At 47.5% G+C, this 21220-nt stretch overlaps 1 protein-coding gene across 1 annotated transcript in view; it reads right to left on the reverse strand.

Moving 5' to 3' along the window:
* Positions 1-6302: 6302 nt before the first annotated feature.
* FA2H (fatty acid 2-hydroxylase) overlaps positions 6303-21220 on the reverse strand; it is a 52380-nt gene continuing 37462 nt past the window's right edge. Inside the window, exons 3-7 of the mRNA XM_081274866.1 lie at positions 18680-18822; positions 17970-18076; positions 12106-12278; positions 8916-9168; positions 6303-7602 (exon numbers count right to left, since the gene is read on the reverse strand). Coding sequence (XP_081130992.1) covers positions 7523-7602; positions 8916-9168; positions 12106-12278; positions 17970-18076; positions 18680-18822 — 756 coding nt within the window. The 3' untranslated portion in view covers positions 6303-7522. The remainder of the gene's footprint in view (positions 7603-8915; positions 9169-12105; positions 12279-17969; positions 18077-18679; positions 18823-21220) is intronic.

Raw genomic sequence — 21220 nt, forward strand, 5'->3', positions numbered from 1 at the left:
AGGGAGTGAAGGAAGAGACACACCCAAGTGTGTGTGTGTGTGTGTGTGGGGGGGATATCACTTCTTCCTCTAAAGTCACTGCAAAGCTTTGTTATGGTGTGAGTTATGTTTTTATTAAAGTCATTTGTGTCCCTAGCTACATAGTCTAAGAAATGTCATTCACTCATCAAGCTGTGTTCCACTCAAGGAACAGAAATGAATTGTATGAAAAGACTTGTCTAGGGTCTTCACTTATTCATTTATTTGCCCTTCCAATTTGTTCTCCATCTACTGTCTCATTAATTTTGTTCTTCTCTTAGGTCAAGAGATTCAGGGACATGTTACTTATGGAAGGAAGGCTTTCCGGATAGGAAGGGCAGAGGGGAGAAGAGTGAAACAAAGATGTGGTCTCAGTGGAGACTAGATAGATTTATGGGAAGGTCAGCCAGATTCCACAGTGAGTTTTGGAGCATGAAGTTCAAGGGCAAGAGGCAGCTACCATTCTGCTCAGGGCAATGGTCCAGAGAATATTAGCCCTTAGAGATCAACACTAACAGTCACTGCCCAATAGGTTCACTGGCCTGATAGAAATGGAATCATTCAGTGCATAACCTTTGAGCTTGTTTTTTCACATGTGATTTGCAGATACCACTTTCTCTGCATCCTCATCAGTATTTTGTTTGGTTACTGTTTTAAAGTATTTATTTGTTTGTTTTGGTATTAGGGATTGAACTGGATGTTGTTCTACCCTGAGCTTACACCCCAGTCCTTTCTGTTTTTTATTGGAGACAGGACCTCACCTAGTTCTCCAGGCTGGCCTTAAACTTACCATCCTCCTGCCTCAGCCTCCTGGGTAACTGAGGTTTTAGTACTATTTTTCGTTTTAGTAATTTTAATTAGATGTGTAGTGATATCTGGAAGTGGTTCTAATTGGCACTGCCTTAGTGCCTAATGATGTTGAACATCTTTTCATGTGCAGTTTGCCATCCATTTGGTGAATGTGGACCTATATGTCTTTTACCCATTAAACATTTTTTTTTACTGTTGAGTTTTGAAAGTTTTTATAACCTAGATATTAATCCTTTGTTAGATATATGGTGTCCAAATGGTTGTGGAATAACTGGACAAAAGATAAACTTGACCTAACCTGCATACCTTATACAAAAACCCAAAAAGATCATAGATTTAAATGTAAAATGTAAAACTTTTAGAAAGTGCAGAGAAATGAGCAAATGGGGTGAAAGATTCTTTTCCTATAGAGAACATGTAATTTGGAGGGGAGGGTACTGAGGATTGAACTCAGGGGCACTCCACCACTGAGCAACATCCCCCGCCCTATTTTGCATTTTATTTAGAGACAGGGTCTCACTGAGTTGCTTAGCACCTCACTTTTGCTGAGGCTGGCTTTGAACTTGAGATCCTCCTGCCTCAGCTTCTCGAGCCCCTGGGATTACAGGGGTGCCCCACCTTGCCCAGCAAGAAAATGTAAATTTTTGAAAAAGTTTTCAATGAGTCTATTTAATAAAAGTGGCTATTCATACTAAAAAACGTACACACTATTCCGAATTAATTCCCACTTTCTTTGGATTTATCTGAGAATTGTTATTTTAAAAATTAAAAAAGTTTTAGAAGAAAACATAGGAGAAAATCTTCAGGATCTAAAACTAAGTGAAGAATTCTTAGACATGATACTAAAAGCATTACCCAGGACTGGGGATTTTGCAGAGTGGTAGAACAATTACCTAGCATGTGCAAGACCCTGGGTTCAATCCCCAGTACCTCCTCCCCACACACAAAACTTTATCCATAAAATTAAAAAAATGATATGTCAGACTTGATCAAAATTTAAAACTTGCTCTGCAAAGATCCTGTTAGGAGGATGAAAACACAAGTTATAGACTGGAGAAAATGTTTGCAAACCACATATCAAATAATATATTTCTAAATAATCCATGAGTTAAGGAGAAAATTTTCTCAAGGAAGTGAAAATACATCTTGCTCAATAAATTTAGTTATTTATTTGTGGTACCAAGGATTGAACCCAGGGCCTCACCCATCCTTGGCAAGTGCTCTTACCACTCTGCTATATCCCCAGCTCTTGCTCAATAAATTTAGAGATTGATATCGTATAAATTATGTCCCTCAACAATAATGGAATGAAGTTTGATATCAATAACAGAAGGGAAGCAGGAACATTCACAAGCATACGGAACTTAAGAAACACTCTGAAACAGCCAGTGGATCAAAGAAGTCACAAGGGAAATTAGAAAATATTTTTAGAATTTCCAGTACTTATGAGATGAAGCAAAAGCAAGGTTCATAGGTAAGTTTCCAGCTGTAAATGCCTAGAGTGAAAAAAAGAAGAAAGAATCTCAATACCCAACTCTACACTTTAAGGGACAGGAAGAAAGAGCAAACCAAACTCAAAGCTAGCAGAAAGGAGATAGTAAAGACTAAAGTCAAAATAATCTACAGAACCAAAAGTTGACTCTTTGTTTTTGTTTTGGTCTTGGGGATTGAACCCAGAGATGCTTCACAACTGAGTACATCCCACATCCATTTTACATTTTGAGGCAGGGTCTCACTAAATTGCTTAGGGCCTTGTTAAATTGCTGAGGCTGGCCTTTAACTTAAGATTCTCCTGCCTCAGCCTTCCTAAGTCACTGGGATTACAGGCATGCACTACTGTTCCAGGCTAATAGTTGGTTCTTTGAAAAAAATTAACAAAACTGACAAAACTTTAGCTAGACAGAGTAAAATAGAAAAGGTAAAAATAACAAAAATCATAAGTGAAAGTGGGGACCTTACTACCAAACTTATCAAACTGAAAAAAAAAAACCAACAACAACAAAAAACCTACCAGGCTGGGGGTGTAATTCAGTTATAATGATGTCAGACACTGAGGGCTTTTGACCTGATGATGGAAACAAAACTGTGCCAGACATGTGGATATGCAGATAAGGCTCTTACTGGGACTGCCATTTAGGAAGAGAGACAGGGTCTTGCTAAATCTCCAGGGCTGGCCTAGAATTTGTGATCCTCCTGCTTCAGCCTCTTGAGGCTGGGATTATAGGTGTGTGCCACAATGCTGGGCTCCCACACCAACTTGTACTGACAACATCCTACTTCAAGTGCATGTCTTCATCTTCCTGCTTTAGCCTGAGAACCTTACTAAAACCAAGGAAACTTCTTGGCTTGCACTGTGATTTGTTCCCATCAGCACTCAATGTTGAGCCTAATTCCCCAGGAAGGTATTAAGATGGTGATGACTGTAAGAGAGGTGATTAGGTCTTTAAGATGGGTATTGCTGTCTTGTGGGAATTCTAGCTCTTGTAGGATTAGATCAAAACTCACAACAGGGGCTGGGATTGTGGCTCAGCAGGAGAGTGCTTGCCTAGCATGGACGGGACCTGGATTCGATCCTCAGCACCACATAAAAATAAAGGCATTGTGTTGAGTCCATCTACACCTAATATTTAAAAAAAAATACTCAAACAGCAGGTTGTTATATAGCCTGGCACCAACCCCGAATCCCTCTTTCCTACGTGCTCCTGCCATGATGCCACTTGCCATAATATGGCATAGCCAGAAGCCCTCATTAGATGCTAAGCAGATGGGACCACCTGATCTTGAAATTTCAGTCCCTCAAATTATGAACTAAATAAACCTCTCTTCAGCCAGGTGTGGTGGTTGCACACCTGTAACTCCAACTACTAGAGAGGCCGAGGCAGGAGAATTGCAAGTTCACAAGTTCAAGTCCAGCCTGGGCAATTTAGTGAAACTCTGTTTCAAACTAAAAAATAAGAGACTGTGGATGCAGCTCAGTGGTAGAGTGCTCTGGGTTCAATCCCTAGTACAAAACCCAAACAAAACCCCCCCAAAATCCCTAAAATTCAACAAACTCCCCACCCCGCCAAAAAAAAAAAAAAAAAACCAAAAAAGAAAACAAAACAAAACAGGTATCCAGTTTCAGGCATCTTTTATAGCAACACAAAATGGACTAAGAGAGTTTGTAAGTCATGGGGTAGCCTATAAGAGAGGGAGGAATTGATGCCCCTGAACACAATTCTCAACCAATAAGGGTGGAAGCTGGTGAGCAAACGTTCTGGTTTCTTGTCCTTTAGGTGGACAATTTTGGCAGATATTCTCTATGCTTCTCAAGATGGCCTTGCAGAGTTTATATAAGAACTTATATTCATCTTCACATAATATTCCCCACTGCTGGGCATGGTGTGCATGCCTGTAAGTAATCCCAGTGGCTCAGGAGGCTGAGGCAGGAGGATCACGAGTTCAAAGCCAGCCTCAGCAAAAGCAAGGCACTAAGCAACTCAGTGAGACTCTGTCTCTAAATAAAATACAAAATAGGGCTGGGGATGTGGCTCAGTGGTCGAGAGCCCCTGAGTTCAATCCACGGTACCCCCTCAAAAATATTTAAAAAAGAAATATTCCCCACCATTCCCTTCCCAAACCTCCCCAACACACTACCTGCACCTATGTTCTTGTTTTATCGTTTGCATTTCAAGGACCTAAATGAAGCTGGGATTCTACCTTTATGTTTTTTTATAGAACTAGAGATTTTATTCTGAGTTCTTTTCTGTTATAGCTATCTGGGATGGACTCTTTCTGAAGATGAGAGTCCTGGCATCTTCTAATTTTACATTCATCCTGTGACATCCTTTGTAACTAAAATTCATTAATGCAAAACACCTAACTGTATGTAAAGAAAGTTCCAGTTGAAACTTTGCAGCCATTGTAGCTTTTTGGAAACTTAGAGCTGTAAGTTTATACACATTTCCTCTCACAAATTGTAATTAGACAAGAAAGTAAATCAAGAGAACAGGTAAAGTGGGAAAGTACTGGAATTTAAAAATCAGGTACCTGCTTCAAGAAACAGTCATATGAAGGCAGTCATAAAGGGGAAGGGCTCCTTGATGCCACCAGAGGGCAGCAGAGGCCAGGAAACAGGCTGAGAGGCAACCATTGGACATACTGGCTGGAGAGAAGACTAGCATTTATCCGCCTTGTTACAAATTGGTCATTGTGCTGGGCACAGTAAGAAATTGTAGGAAGTTCAAAAATAGAGATCAGAGACCAGAGGCAACAGAGGAATGGAACGGAGCAGAATTAATAGGGTAGTTCTTCAGGTCCACCAGGAAATGCTCCAAAGCCCCAGGTCTGTGAAGCCAAAGTGATGTCCCTCTAGACACACAACAGCTCTGGTCTGTCCTTGGCCAGCTGGGTCTTTGATGGAGAATCGGTGAGGCAGATTGATCCTAATTTTTGTGTGTGTGTGTGTGTGTGGTAGTACCTGGGGTGAGGGGTGCTCTACTACTGAGCAACATTCCCAGGCCTTTAAAAAAATTTTATTTGTGAGACAGGGTCTTGCTAAGTTGCCCAGGATGGTATTGAACTTGAAATCCTCCCACCTCAGCCTCCCGAGAACCTGAGATTACAGGCCTGTGCCCCTGCACCCTGCTCATATTTACTTCACGCAGATCATAATTTAAACAGCACTTCTCCTGAACAAACATTAAAGAAAAATGTTTTTTTCTTTTTTTTGTACCAGGGATCGAACCCAGAGATGCTTAACCACAAAGCCACATCCCCAGCCCTTTTTTATATTTTATTAGAGAGAGGGTCTCGCTGAATTGCTTAGAGCCTGGCTAAGTTGCTGAAGCTTTGAACTCTCCATCCTCCTGCCTAAACCTCCTGAGTCACTGGGATTACAGTTGTGCGCCATCACACCCAGCAAACATTAAACATTCTTGATGAATCTTAGCTAGGGTTGCATAAATTCCAGAAGAGACCCCTCCCTGGTGGCCATATCCAGGTAGTTTGCAGGAGCCATCCTCTGGGATGCAGGCAATAAGGGGAGATGCCACCTAAGGAGGATTTAAACACAGTAATAAATCCATAAGAGTCGGTCAGCTTTTTATTGTCACCAGGTCCCAGCAGTTCTACACAACCTTGTCAGTATAAAATAAAATCCTGGGGCTGGGATTGTGGCTCAGAGGGAGAGTGCTTGCCTTGCACGTGTGAGGCACTGGGTTCGATCCTCAGCACCACATAAAAATAAAGCAAAGATATTATGTCCACCTATAACTAAAAAATAAATACTTAAGAAAAAAAAATAAAATCCTTTCCCTGTTAGTCCCCCTGCCACGTCCCAGTCACGACGGAGGAATCCGATGGAGTTGGCATCAACAAACAACAACAAATCCTTGCAGGTTTCTTTTCAATGTTTTATTTTTCAAAATATACAATTTATTTACATCTTTTTTTTCACAACTGTAATTTTGTATATTTATTCCAAAATCTTTAAATAGCCTCGCAGTAAACAGTACAAATCACAGGATCGGTCGAACTGCTTCTCTTTAGCCTTTACACGCATCGAGTTTTTAACAAGTTTCAAGTAGTAATGGTCTGTGGGTGAGAAGGGGCCAAAAAGAGGGCAAAGCGATTTTTACATGAGTTCAACATGTAGGATTAGACAGGGCTGTCTGACTAGCTGCTTGGTCTGTGGCCAGACTGAGGACAGTTCTATCATTTATAAATAAGACCCTCTCAGGAGCAGTGAGGATTTTGGTTACAAGGAAGTCTGGATGGAGCCTCATCTGCAGGGTGTGGGATGTGGGGCGGGAGATAAGGCACCACACGAAGGCTCCTCCTTGGCTTCAGGAGGCACTGGCTGGGCGGGTCCTGAGTGGGGTCACAGGGGCCCACTTGTGCCAGGTGGAGGCCAAGAATGGCTGGGGCTGGGGTGGGCCACCAGTGGAAGGGCCTCTTCAGCCTCCCTGGGGAAGAAGTTTTGTGGCTCTAGGGCCAGAGGAGAGATGGCTAGAGCAGCTGGTGATTCCCAAAGACAGGGGCCAGGGCACCTGCCCGGCTCGAGGCAGAGGCCAGACACCCTAGGCTTCTGCACATTCAGGGGAGGGCCGGCTGTGTGAGCAGCCTTTTGTGGTGGCAGGGGCTAGATGGGCTGCCCTGGGACCCACGGAGGCCTGTGGGAGGCATCATGCTGTCTCTTCTTGTGAGAGCCCTTCATTCACCTCAGAGCCATCCAACCCTCTTCAGGAAGCGCAGGAGGGGCAGGCAGAGCCACAGGCCCCACCACCCTGCCCCTGCTGTGACACTGGTCCCTCCACCGCTTGAGGCGGCTCCCAGGGAGCCCAAGGTGCTAAGGCACAGAGGGGGCCCAGGTCTGGCCCCAGGGGTCAGTTTTCTTCATGCCCCTTGGGGCTGTAGGTTGGGCTCTGAAGCAGTCTTATGGGTTGAGGCTGAGCCAGGATGCCAGTGGAAAGGCCAGGATGCTCTGGGAAGGAGCCAGTCCCTGAGGGCCACCTGGCCATCAAGAGGCCATGATCCTCCCATGGTGAGCCGGGAGGGCAGTCCTGCCTCAGGGTCTCCTTGGCACCCTCTACCCAGGGCCCAACAAAGCCCATCCTGCCTGGCCAAACCAACCTTCTTAGCAGGGTCTGGATGGAGGGTCGGGGCGGGGGCCACAGCCAGGCTGAGGGCAGAATGGAGGAGCTGGGAGGAGCTGTCACTGCGTCTTTGGGTGGGCTTCCTCTGGGATGAGTGTGTGGAAAAAGTAATCCCACAATTTAGTGCTGATGCCAAATCCTAGAAAGGGAAACAAGTGGGGAAGAAGGTAAGGTACTGACGAAGAGGCAGAGATACACCTACCCGGGAAGGGAGCCAGGGCAGGGAGGGGGTGCAGGGAAGATTTCAACATCCGCCCTGTCTGCCAGGGCCGCCCTGGTAGGACAGGAGTACAAGGCAACCTTGTTTCTAGTTTCTATTCCCCAGGGTACAGTGGGAATAAGCCCAAGCTCCTGGTCTAGTCTCAGTCCCTGGGATTGCCTGGCTCTGCCTGCTTCTCCCCTGCCCTTCTCACCTCTTATGGGGCCAGCCTCCATTCTGCCCCAGGGCTGGCCAAACCAACCTTGCTCTTGGCACACACCTTCCCAGATGCTGGCTTTTCTTTATTTTTATTTTTTTAAATATTTTTTGTTTTAGTTGTTGGTATACCTTTAATTTATGTATATTCAGTGCTGAGAATTGAACCCAGGGCCTCACACTTGCTAGGCAAGTGCTCGACCATTGAGCTACAACCCCAGCCCTGGCTTCTCTTTATTTGGGCCTCAGCTCTAATGGCATTTGCAGTAATCCCTTCCTGGGCCATTCTGTTTTGATCTTTGCTGTCCTCTAGCTGCCACATGTGGTCACTAGGTACTGGAAATGTGGCAACAGCTCCAGAGGAGCTGAATTTCGGACTTTATCCCATTAGAATTCAGTTTCAGTGTGAAAAAGGGATACTCAATTCAGTTACTAGAAAGCATGTAAGCACGTCTGGAGCAGCTTATGCCTGCGGATCTAGATTTTATAAGATCTAGATAAAGATCAAGTATTCCCAGTGAAGACTTGACATCCATCGACATGTGTTTTTGGTGCAAAAAACACCTTGGATTTTGAAGACAGTATAAGAGAAAGAATGCAAGATAGCTCACTAATGATTTTTTAAATATTAATCACATGTTATTTTTACTGGGTTTAATAAATATAGCATTAAAGTTCCAACCACTCATGTTTATTCTTCCTTTTTAATGTGGCTGTCAGAAAGTTTAAAAGCACACACAAGGTCCACATAATGTTTTACTGGATGGTGTTCAGCCCCTCCTCCCATGCCTGTGGTTCCTCAAATACCACCTTGCATTATTTTCTTTATGGCGCTTACGCTGTCTGAAATCATCTTTGCCATTTATTGACTTCCTTGTTTGCCTGACTCTGCACAGCCACTTCCACCAGAAAGTGGTAAAGAGGGAGCCTGTTGTGTGTGCCCAAGACTTTAAATGGAGCCAGGATCTTGGTAGCTACTCAATGGCAGCTGTCAAATAAATCAACAAATGAACAAGGGAAGGGGGACCCGTCCTCACCTGACTTCTGGTGTGCAAAGTGATGCTTCACGTGGTGGGCCTTCATTCTGTACAGGTAGGAGCCCTTGTGTGGAGAGCCGAAGTGCAGGTAGTAATGGGTCATGTCATACACGATGTAGCCCAGGAGACCACCGACAAACAAAGTGCCTCCCACCGCCTCAGGCAGGATGAGCCGCAGGACCAGGTAGAAGAAGGCGACCACCAGAGAAGCTGGCACTGGGGGGAAGACCAGGCGGGAGCCATCGAAGGGTGCCTGTGGATAGAGGCCTGGGTGTCAGAGGCAGCCCTGGGCCCCAGGGCCTCTCTGTGGTCATGGAATGGTGAACCAGAGATACTCCCCATGGAGGATCAGGTGGAGCAGCCAGACATTCCGGTGAGAGGACAGCCATCTGTCATGATTAGGCTTGGCACCTTTGGCAGCTTTATAGAGGGCAGGGCCACCATGCCTGAAAGACCTAGAGAGAGGGTGCTGCTCCCCGGTTTCAAACCAGGATGAGATCCGGCAAGTTTCCCAAGAAAGCAGGACTGGGTGTGACGTGGGCAGGATGGGTAAGGATGTGCCAACAGCTCAGAGCCACTGCATTCTCCAGAAGCTACCGGATTCTAGAACTTATTTGGTGCTACAGGAGCTCTGCACCCCTGGCCCAAGGTCTTTCTGGAGACTGAGGCCTGAAGTCTTCTAGGACCTCAGTGAGCTGGGGTCGGTGCAGTTAGTGGTGGACAGAGGGACCAGAGAGATAGAGTTGACCCTGTAGATGTCCCCACCACCATCTCCTAACAGGAGGCCTTCTTCCAAGAGATAACGCAGTGAACCAGAGAACAAAAGGGCTAGGCCCTTGGTTAAATCTCAGAGGCTCTGGTAAGCCTTTAGACTGCTTGGTTAGCATTCTGAAAAAGGAGAGACCCTCTGTGGGCTGAAGAGAGAGAGAGAGAGAGAGAGAGAGAGAGAGAGAGAGAGAGAGAACGCGAGAGCGAGCAGGCAATGTGGGTCTTCCTACACTCAGACCAGCAGCAAGGGGACCCATGCAGGGCTAGAGAACCAGCTCTCAGAAAAAGGACAGAGGGAGGATAGGGAGAAAGGGAGAGGGAAGGAGTGAGCCCTGATTTGGAGCATTTGATAATTCTCATGATGAAAATGCCTCTACCAGAGCCAATCTCAAGCTACCGTCACTGAAAGTGGAGTTGGAAGGGGTGTGGATTATTTCTCTTATGAGTGGTTTAAGCCAGCTGCAAGTCACAGTTGGGTTAGGACCCTCAGATAGCTCTGGCCTTCTGAGAAGAGGTTCCTGTTGGAGCCCAGGTGGCTACAGGCTACACAGGCTCTTCGTGTCCTCATGGTGTGGTGAGGCAGCGGGGGGGCCTAGACATATTGGTGTGGAAGTGTCTATGAAAAGGAGACTGAGACAGCCCCTGGGTCCCCAGGGTGACCTCAGCAGATCCTCAGGAAGTTGTTTCATCCTCTGAGGATGGTGAAGTTAACACAGCAGGCAGCAGATCTGACAGGCATCTCGAAAGCCACGGGGCAGTGGGTGGGGTGGGGCACGGACATGGCTGTAGATGCAGCACACCTGGGAGAGAAGGGGTCAGATGGGCTGAATGTCAACCTGGAGGAAGGGCACTGGCCAGGTGGGGCCTGGCAACTCTTAGAGCATACCTGAGTGACAGGTCAGCCCAGGATTGGCCACGCAACCAAGACTGGCTACTACATAGGACCCCTGGAATACAGATCCGCTCTGGAAAAACAGGGTGAGTATCACATCCACCCACCTGACAACTCTCTCAGTAGGTCATTAAATCCTGAGTTTGACTGAACTCCTTCAGACAAGTGAAGCTGAGTTGCTGCCATGAAACCCAAGTTCATTATCAGCAATATAAGGGTCTTAAAGTTTTGCTTCTTTTTTCTACATCTGAACTGTGTCCTAAAAGTATTTTCCGTGCCACATCTTCTGATTCATGCCCAGCAAGAAATAGAATGTGAGGGATAAGAACTCACTTTTATTTTTTTCCTCCTCCTTCTTCTTTTGGTATCTGGGATTGAATCCATGGCCCCCTGCGTGCTAGGTAAGTGCTCTACCAGTGAGCTACATCTCCAGTTTAAGGACTCATTTTCGGGAAGATGTAAATGTTCAGGGAAGTCTAGATCGTGGGGACTCCCTGGGGTTCACTCTGGGAAAGGACAAAGACAGCACAGTACAGGGCAGATCTGGCTTCTAGTCCCCACTTCTGTTAAAGTCACATAGTCCTTGAAGTGCCCCAAGGGGGTGAGTGCTTCACAGCACAGATGCCAGAGGCCACAGAATGAGGCACAACATCCTGGCAGTGCTAGGTGAGACCTTGGGTGGGTTGTGGAGTTCCCTAGATTCCCCAAAGCTCAGTTTCCTGGTCTGTGGAATGGAGCCACAAGGGCAGCCGGGTGCCATGACACCCGTAAGCCCAGTGACTTGGGAAGCTGAGACAGAGGATCACAAGTCCAAGGTCAGCCTCAGCAACTTATCCAGATCCTGTCTCAAAATGAAAAGGGCTGGGGATGTGGCTCAGTGGTAAAGGGCCTCTAGATTCAACCCCCACTTAAAAAGGAGGAGGGGGAGGAGGAGGAGGAGGAAGAGGAAGAGGAGGAGGAGGATTAGCAGCCACCCCCAGGGCAAGGATTTTGACTGTTTCCTCTAGCACAGGGCCTGGCCCATAGAAAGCACTCAGTGAACATATATTAGGTGAGTGAATGGGTGAGTTATTGTGAGGATTGAAGAAGACGATGCATGCAGAGTACCTGGGTCAATAACAATGGAGCAGGGCCTAGTGGCACACGCCTTAATCCCAGAAACTTGGGCGGCTGAGACAGGAGGATCACAAGTTCCAGGCCAGCCTTAGCAACTTAGCAAGGACCTAAGCAACTTGGTGAGACCCTGTCTCGAAATAAAAAAAATAAACAGGGCTGGGGATGTAGCTCCCTGGCAAAGTGCTTCTGGGTTCAATCCCCGAAACCAACAATTAAATAAATAACAATGGAGTTTGTGCAGACACATGCTCCCTCTGTCCACCTGGCTCAGATTAGGATGCCCAATCCAGTTATCCAACTCAGCAATATCAAACACCCTTGGTTTCCTGTCACTCCAGCCCAACATCAGACTCCAAGGAAGATCCACCGCTGGGGGGCTGGTTATAGCTGCAGGTGGTGGGCCCTGTTACTGACCTTGTGGTGCTGGCCGTGCATGACGAAATGCAGCGTGATGAGGTAATAGCTGTTGCTGGGAGGCTTCATGTGGAACAGGAAGCGGTGGATGAGGTACTCGATGAGGCTCCAGAGGAACATCCCCAGCACGAAGAGGCCGGGGAACACAGACTCAGGCACAGCCACTGAGTACTCTGTGGGAGAGGCAGAGAGGCCTGAGTCAGAGCTGATGGGTTCCAGGATACACCAAGGCCTGGTGGCTCTGGATGTCCCCACCCCATCACCCCTGGGCAGCTGTTGCCAGGAAACATTGTTGGAGGCCTTGGGTGAAATTGGGAAGAGGCTGTGAGGACCGGTACTAGGCTTGGGAGAGGCTCTTTAGCAGAGCAAAGGTGCTAGGGCCAGAAGGCTGACGTTTTCCTTAGAAGGACCGTAGGAAGCAGAGCCATGGCCAGATGCCGGGCTGCTGCCTGGATGGGTGACCTTGCCACAGTGGCATGGGTGAGAAGAGACAATCCCAACAAAGCCAGTAGAGACAGGGGTTACTGATGGAAGATTGGGGACCATGGGCAGGAAGGGCAGGAAAACCCAAGCAGAAATCTCAGCAGACAAGACTTGAAATCACAGCATCCGAGGAAGAACTGAGAGAACTCAAGATGGGCCTGGGATGGGGACGGGAAGGCTGGACAGACCTAATGATTTTCAAAGGTCAGGGGGCGGGGACACCCAGCAGCCCTTGCAACTCTTGTTACTTCTCTCCACCCCACTCTGCCCTTTGACCTCACGAGAACTTCAATCCTTGTCCCTTCGGCTCTGGTCCAGTTTCCTCTGTGTCTATCCTCACCCTCTGAGCTTTCCCTCTCTCTCCCACATGCCTTCCCTTCAGCCATACTTTCTCTTTCTACATAACAGCTATATCAAAATACAGTTCTTGTGCCATATACACCACCTGCATAGAGTGTGCAGTTCAGTGGTTCTTTGGGATACCTCGAGCTGTGCACCATAACCACCGTCAACTGATGCACCTATCTGTCCCTTCTCAGGCTGTCTCATGAAAACTCTGCCTCTGTTCCCAGGGTTGAGCCTTGCCTCTCCACCCTCTCTGCTCAATCTCACTTCAGCCACTCCCCACATGCTGACAACCCCCTTGTCTATACTTCCAACCCTCCCTTGGATGGCTGCTTGCTATTGGGCATCTCCATGTGTGCACAGGCCCCATAGCTAACATCCCCCCAAAGAAGCCACTCTTTCTTCTGCCACCCACCTCTGCCCTTAGGCTATTCCTCCCGGGGTCCCTCCTCAGTGAGGGGTTCTCACATTTCCAAAGGAGCCAGACTCAACCTGCCTCCCCCCCCACACACACACACCCATGTCCAACAGGCTTAGGGCCTCACTAAGTTGCTGAAGCTGGCTTTGAACTTGTGATCCTTCTGCCTCAGCTTACTGAGCAGCTGGGATTACAGGCGTGCGCCACTGTGCCCAGCAACCGTAGACTTTAAAATGGCTAATTTGATGGTATATGGATCTCACTTCAATTTAAATCAATCTGTCTAGGGTCATTTTTGTGTTCTTAATCCCATTACCTTATCACCTCTTGCCCCATGGCAATCCCAGCAGCCCCCCCCCTCCCCTGCCTCCACATGCTGTTAAAACCTTCCATGGTGCTTCATGGCCTTTAGGCAAAGTCCAGTCTCCACAGCAGAGCACTCAGGTCTCAAGATCTGACCTGCTGACCACATCCCCAACTGAGGTTTGGACTCTGTCACCTTACTGGGGCCAAACCAAATCACTTGTGGCTCCTTAGATATACTGCATTCTTTCCCCCCAGCTCTGGACTTTCGCTCCTGTTTCCTTCTCTGGAATCCCCCTGCCTGCCTTAGCCCTGGAGATCCAGCCCATGAGTGAGGCCTGTGCAGATGCCTTCACCCACTTGGCTGTTCCTGCCTCTTGCTCCGCCTACCTACATCACCTGGAACTGCACTGTACTGTGGGCCATTTTTCTCTTCCACCTCCACCCACTAGGTGCTAAGAATCTTAGGGGTGGGGTCTGGGTCCTTCATTTTGTATCTCCAGTGCACAGAGAATAACAGAGGAAAACTTCATTGTGGGGATGAGATTAGACCTTTGCCACTCCCAGGGCAGAGGCAGGCCCAGAGGGAGGCAGCTTTGGGTTTGGTTAAGGAGCTTCTTCTGAGGGGCTGGGGCTGTCTGTAGGCTCTGGCAGGCCCTGGACCAATGACCATGGTGGCTGCTGAGGAAGGAGGAAAGGCTGGAAAGGTAGGAGGTTCTTTGGCCAGACTCAGGCCAAGCCCCACCCTGATGTCTGAATGAATCTCCATGGAACTGACATGTGATGCAGCCAAGATTCAACCCCAAAGGCTGCATCTCTCTCATCAGGTTTCAAGCTGGTCTAACACCTCTCATCAGCGGGGCCTGCCATGCCCACCTTTGGTCCAAGGGGCTTGCCTAACAGCTTCACTGGCTTTGACTGCAAGTAGCCATTTGGGCTTGGCTGGTCAGCTCTGGGTAGCAAGAGGCCCAGCTTCCAGGGAAGTCCTGGCTCCTCTGGGGTCCTTCAGAGCACTCTGGGGGAAGCGCAGAGAACATGGACTCTGGATTTGCAGACCTGCTTTCAAACCCGGATATGCCTTACCTACAGTTAAATACCTATCCACCTTGAAGGGCTGTTTTTAGGGTGGAGGTAATATAATACCTGATTATATGATAAGCATATGTGTTTGGTTCTATAAGAAGAATAATATATAGCCACGAGCAGTGGTGCAAGCTTGTTATCCCAGTGTCTCAGGGGGCTGAGGTAGGAGGATTGCAAGGTTGAGGCCAATCTGGGCAACTTAGTGAGACCCTGTCTTAAAATTTAAAAATCTTAAAAAGGGCTGGGGATGTAACTCAGTGATAAAGTGTCCCTGGATCAATCCTCAATACTGCAAACAAAATAAAACAAAAAACAAATAATACCTCATTGTATATTAATAATTCTGAGAGTCCTACTTTTACCCTTTCTCTTTCGATTCTCTCAGCAGAGTTCTACAGGGTCTCTTGTTGAGGGAAAAGGAGTTTCCTCTCTGGCTCTCCCTTGATCTTGAAGGTACCCTTCTTTGTCACATAGTTCTGGACACATAGGACTAGACACACAGGAATAGTCCCTGGTTGTAGAGTTTGGCCTTGACCTTTGCCAGGGCTCCCACAGCACAATCCTATTGGAGGCCAACATCCTCCTCCAGGATGCTGTTCAGCAATAGTTCTGGCTGGGCCCTACTTTAACATTGTCTCAGGAATCCTGACAGTCCTAACGTGCCCTGGGAGTCATTCTGAATTTGCAGAATATAGCTGGCTTTTCATGGGGTTGCCATGGGGCAAGAGGTGATAAGGTAATAGGATTAAGAGCACCAAAATGACCCTAGACAGATTGATTTACATTTAGGAACTTCAGCCTTGAACTAGTGTCTCCCTTCAGCTTGCACTGCTTACTGGCACCCTGACTCTTCTGAACTGATTCTAGGGCATCCCTTTGTCTAGCTGTGGCACCGGGACTCCTCTGAGTATCCCTTTGCCTTGCTTTGTGGGCTCTTATGTGCTCCCTGTCTTGTGTCTTGCATGATGAGCTGGGGGATCATGCCACCTTGCTGGCCTCATGGTCACAGGCTTACTGGCCCTCCACACTGGACCACACAGGCACATCTTAGCTGCTTGCAGAGGCCTGTGCTGCTGAGGAGTCCTCAAATTGCCCTCCCTGCCATGCAGAACAGTCCCCTCCTATAGGTCAAGCATCCGCCCGCCCCCTCACCCCAGCATCACCCTGTCTGCCCAGCCGGCTGGAGCTGGTACCGAGTGGCATCTCGGGAGGAATCCGGCAGAGGGATCTGGGCCAAAGCTTCAGTGTCCCCTTCCCCCTCCGGCAGCCAGCCCTGGCGGCCCTGCCACTGTCAGTGATTGTTAGGGGAGCTCTGGGTGGACAGTGGGCGATTCAGCCAGGGGCCTTCTGAGCAACAGGCCCCGTGCTGTGCCTGAGCTATTCAGTGTGGGCAGAAAAGGCTGACTTTGGCTCGCAGGGCACACACGGTAACCCCTGGTGACTGGGAGCAGCAGTTCTGGGCTGGCTTGGAGGGGGGCTGCCTCCAGCTTGCTCATCCCCGCCTCATCCTGGGTGAGGCGGATAAACGGAGGCTCCCATCATTGCTGTGGTCATGGCCCCTCTTTAAACCTTTAAGCCCTTGACTTGCTGCCCCTGGGGGAGGTGAGCAGGAGCAAAGCCTTGGGATATGGGGGAAGGAGTCAGCACCTGCACCTGGTAGACTGAGCAGGGCTCAGAGTCAGGAACGTGACTGTGATCAGCAGAGGAAGCCCTCCTGAGAGGCATGGTACTCCTGATACCTCCTGAAGGTGCCAGACAGACCAACTGGGCAGGTGAGGCTCAGGATACCAGAAGGCTATGCAGTGAGTTTGTGGGGCAGGTTGGCAGAATGGCCACCCTGAGACACCTGGTCCTACAGGCCCCATGTCAACCCCTCTCTCTGTCCTCTGTCCCCTGATTAGAAGCTGTTGGACACCTTGTCTCTACATCCTGGGCCCACAGGAACCTGGATCCCTTGCTTGACATCTGAGAGGCTTTATTTCCTCAACCTTACTTGTAATTTTTTGAAACTCGCAGATAAAATTGTGTGCTTACTGTGTACGGCATGATGTTTTGAAGCACGGACACACTGAGCAATGACTGCATCTCCTCAGACTCAAGAAGGGATGATATCAGTGCTTTCCCATAGGGCTGCTGGGCTAAGGGGGCTCCATGCGCCAGTTCCCTGAAAGCACCGGGCTGAGCGCTCAGCAGAGGGCGTGGTGTTACTCCCAGACTAGGGATCTGCTGCAGAGTCCTTTGCCTTGGACATGTGCTAGGACCCTCCCAGATCTGCCTCTCCCGGGTTCTCTTCTGATCTGTGCTCTGATTGCAGACCAGTCTGAGTCTAGCTCTCAGCTGTGCCACCTGGTAAAATGATTTCATTTTATTATTTCTTCTTCTTTTTCCTTTTGCTGTGTGGGGGATGGAACCCAGGGCCTTGTGCACATTATGTAAGTGCTCCACCACTTTCCTACATCCCCAGCCCTTTTAATTTTTTATTTTGAGATAGAGTCTTGCTAAGTTGCCCAGACTGGCCTCAACCTTGCAATCCTTCTGCCTCAGCCTCCCAAGTTTCTGGAATTACTGGTGTGCCCCACTGTGACTGGCTTTGTTTAGTTTCTTTATATAAACATATATATTTTAAATATATTTAAATATATTTATTTTAATATATAAATATGCTAAATATATTTATATATATTTATACTTACATGTATTTATATATTTAAAATATATATTTGTAAATATATACATATATTTATAAATACATATTTATAAATATATACGTATATTTAGTTTTCAATGGACCTTTATTTTATTTATTTATGTGAGGTGCTAAGAATTGAATGCGGTGCCTCACACATGATAGGCAAGTGCTCTACCACTGAGCTACAATCCCAGCTCCCTTGCTTAGTTTCTTGACAAAGAATCTCAGGTTTTATATTTCTTGGTATTAGACTCATTGAGAACACCCCTGCCGCCCCTGTCCCAACCTGTTTATTGCTATGCCATCTGGGGAAATGACTTTGTTTAGTTTCTGCTGATGTGTTGCTGAGTTTTGTATCCATTTTGGGGTCCGATGGAAGTCTGCCAAAATGTTTCAAAGTTTTCTATGCATAGGCCTCATTTAGAATCTTGGTATGTGGTTTGAGGTCTTATGCTCTTAGAAATATAGGCATAAGAGAAGGAACACACAGATCTACTGCCTCCAGAACCCATGGGAACAAGTCCGAAAGGAACCTGGTATTACCTGTTGTGAACGATGTGAAGAGGCGGACGTTGCCTTGGGCAAGAGTTTGGTAGTAGGACCAGCTGAGGTACAGCATCAGGGGCACCCAGACGATGGGCACACAATACCTGCAGGAGAGCCATTGGGTGAGAGAGATACATGCATGGGAGTTCCATCAGGTTCAGTTTTCCTAGTGACCCACAGTTCAACTGGGGAGGGGACAAGTTGATGTAGCATATGTAGAAAGCACATGTAGAAAGTATTGGAGACCTGGAGTTAAAGGACACTAGTGGGAGTTATAGGGGGATAAAACAGGTTGTGAGTCCATCTACTCTTGTCTGAGATGTGTCATTGGGAGAAAAGAACCTCATCCCATTGCTGCTGACTTTGTGCAGCTGGATAGACACTGACCTCTTGTGGCAGAAGAGCTAATTGCAGGTAAAAATTTTCCTATGGCATTAGGGACTGCTAATCCAGAAGAGGAATGTGAAATAGACTAGGGGTGGCATTCAAAGTGGTTTCTGGTTACACGTAGGCTTCTGGTTACACTGAGTGAGTGGACAAAATCATGCACAGGAATAGATTATGTCTATGGCATGTCCCACCCTCCCCAAGAGCTTAGAGTACATCCCTATATTCCAGGGAGGAACCTGATTGCCCTATTCTTTTGTAACTAACTGGCACTATCAGGAGAGAAGGACAGCCAACCACAGATTTCTTGCAGGGCTCACCAGGCAGTCTTGGAGAGGGCCTCAACAAGGTCTGAGTGAAAGAGGCGAATGGGCCTGGTCACAGGCTGGTGGACCCACTCATCATACTTTTCTCCCAAGTGGCCCACCTGCCACAGGAGAGGCTTCTGCCAGTCCACCAGGTCCTGCAAGAGACAAGGTGGACCCTGTATATTCATGCCTTCCCACTCCCCCATGTATTCCCCCATCTTCTGGGTATAGCAACCCATTCCCCACACTTCTCGGCTCATGCAGTCTATTAGGACTACCCACCCTCCTGATTCAGGATCCAGAACTGATCGCACACCACAACTCCTGGCTACATCAATGGGATCCAGAACAATCCCATGACCTAAGCAGGTTAAGCTGGTTCAGTGAGCTTCCTGATGAGGTTGCTAGCAGAGTCTGCCTAAGGACTCAGTTTACACAGAGGATGGCCAGGCCACAGCTGGAAGCAGAATTCCTGAGCACCTGGATTCAGCCACAGTGGAAACCTGTAGTTTTGCTCTGAACTCCTGCAACATAGGAGTCAGTATATTCTATATCAAGAACAAAATAGGGCCTTTCCCCTCCAACATGGGTTTTCTTCTTTGTGTTGGCCTGGGTAATTTCTTTATTCACCCTTTCAAATAATCATTCATTTAACAATTTGCTTAACATTTGGGGTGTGTGTGTGTGTGTGTGTGTGTGTGTGAGAGAGAGAGAGAGAGAGAGAGAGAGAGAGAGAGAGATAGAGAAGGAAAGAGAGAGCACTCAAGCGAGCACATGTGTGTATGTACTAAGTGCTGGAAAGAATCAACAGGAATGTAAGACACCATCTTTGCTTCATAAAGCTTAGTACTTAATCAGAAATTATTTAGAGATTAATTGAGAATAATTTCTCCAAATAATTTATTTTGACTCCTCTGAGCCTTGGTGTTCCCAGCTATAAAATAGAAGTAATAATGGTACTTGCATTAAGTGTTCATTACGCATGATGCATGCATACCCCAGCAGTATTCACCGGCTCAATCCCAGAGGCAGGGGGAAAATATTAGAGATATATTCATCCCACTTTCAACCCACATGTGAATGTGTTCTAATACACAGAATGGATACATTGGCATAAGCAAATAATTTATAGATGATTAGAATGAGCATGTAATGGAGAACATGCTCACAAGGTTTTACTCATAGGGAGGCAGATTTTAAAAACTGGAGTCAGGGGGCTGGGGTGGTGGCTCAGTGGTAGCATTGTGAGGCACTGGGTTTGATTCTCAGCACCACATGTAAATAAATAAAAATAAAGTTCTATCAACAACTAAAAGTAAAATTTAATTTAAAAAAAACTGGAGTCCACACTTTTGGGAAATCCTTGAAGATTTAGGATGACTCAGTGCATTGAAGAGGATTAATCTGGAGCCCAAAACAGTAAAGAACATGAATATGGGATGAAGAAATAATGAAGGTCAGGGGATGACCTTCAAAGCCTGGCTCTGCCATGTATCAGTTTTGTGAGATCCTGGGCAAGAGTCTTTACCTCTCAGAGTCCCTCTGTTTTCTCATCTGTCCCACCACCTACAGTCAGAATAAGGGTAAGGTACAGCACATGGTGGGTGCTCAGTCAATCTCCAATACAAGGGAGGTTTGTAGCCACAGCAGGTGAGGGAGGAGAGGACAGGAGTGACAGCTGGAGGGAGGAAGACCTTGCAAGCCTGGGAATGACAGCCAACCACAATCCCAAAGCCAGCCTTCTCGTCCCTTCACGTGCTCCCAGCTCCTCTGAAGTCACAGCTAGTGTTGCCATCACAGCTTAGGAGCAGGCAGGTAATGCCACTGGACATTATCCCTGTGCCTGTGTCTGGGGGAAAGGCCCAAAGTAGGCTGTGGCTCCTGCACGTCCCAGGTGCTGGCTGCCTTCTTGTGGCTGGGAGATAACCAGGTCACCCAAGCCATCTCACCCCAGCACCAGCTAAAGAAGCAGCCATTCAAACCTCACCTAGTTGGGCTCCTTCCCCAACCCAGTCCCCTTAACCTCATCCCTTGGGTCTAGCAGCAGATAGATCCACTGGCTGCATGCTGTCCCCTTCCTTCCACTCTTCCACCCTAGCTCTCTAAACATGCACCCCTGCATACCTTGCTCCAGCGCCAGGAAAAAGAACTGGAGGAACCAGCTAGTGGCCTGTGTTTGCATCTTATCTTGAGCCACCTATGGAGCCTCACCTCCAAATAAGCTGGGCCAGGGTCACGGTGAGAGCTTAAAACTCTGTCCCAAGGGCAATACCCTGAGAGTGACAGAACCCTTGCAATGTGGCCAAGCACGGCTTGAAATATTAGATGTGGATTAAGTCATTTGCTCTTTGACACACCCCAACTAGGCAGCCACTAAAATTATTACCACTTTGCAGATGGGGAAACCGAGACTGGTACCTGTGGAGGTTGCCCAGTTATAGCCTCCCAAGTCACTGGGATTAGAGAGCTTCTGTTCTTCTTGTTTGCCTTAATTATTTTAAATAAAATATTCTGCACTATCTTCTCTATTAGTTTTGAGCTGTGTCATTTTGT

The sequence above is a fragment of the Spermophilus citellus genome, assembly GCF_964194105.1.
Source record: "Spermophilus citellus genome assembly, chromosome: 18".
NCBI classification, from domain to species: Eukaryota; Metazoa; Chordata; class Mammalia; order Rodentia; family Sciuridae; genus Spermophilus; species Spermophilus citellus.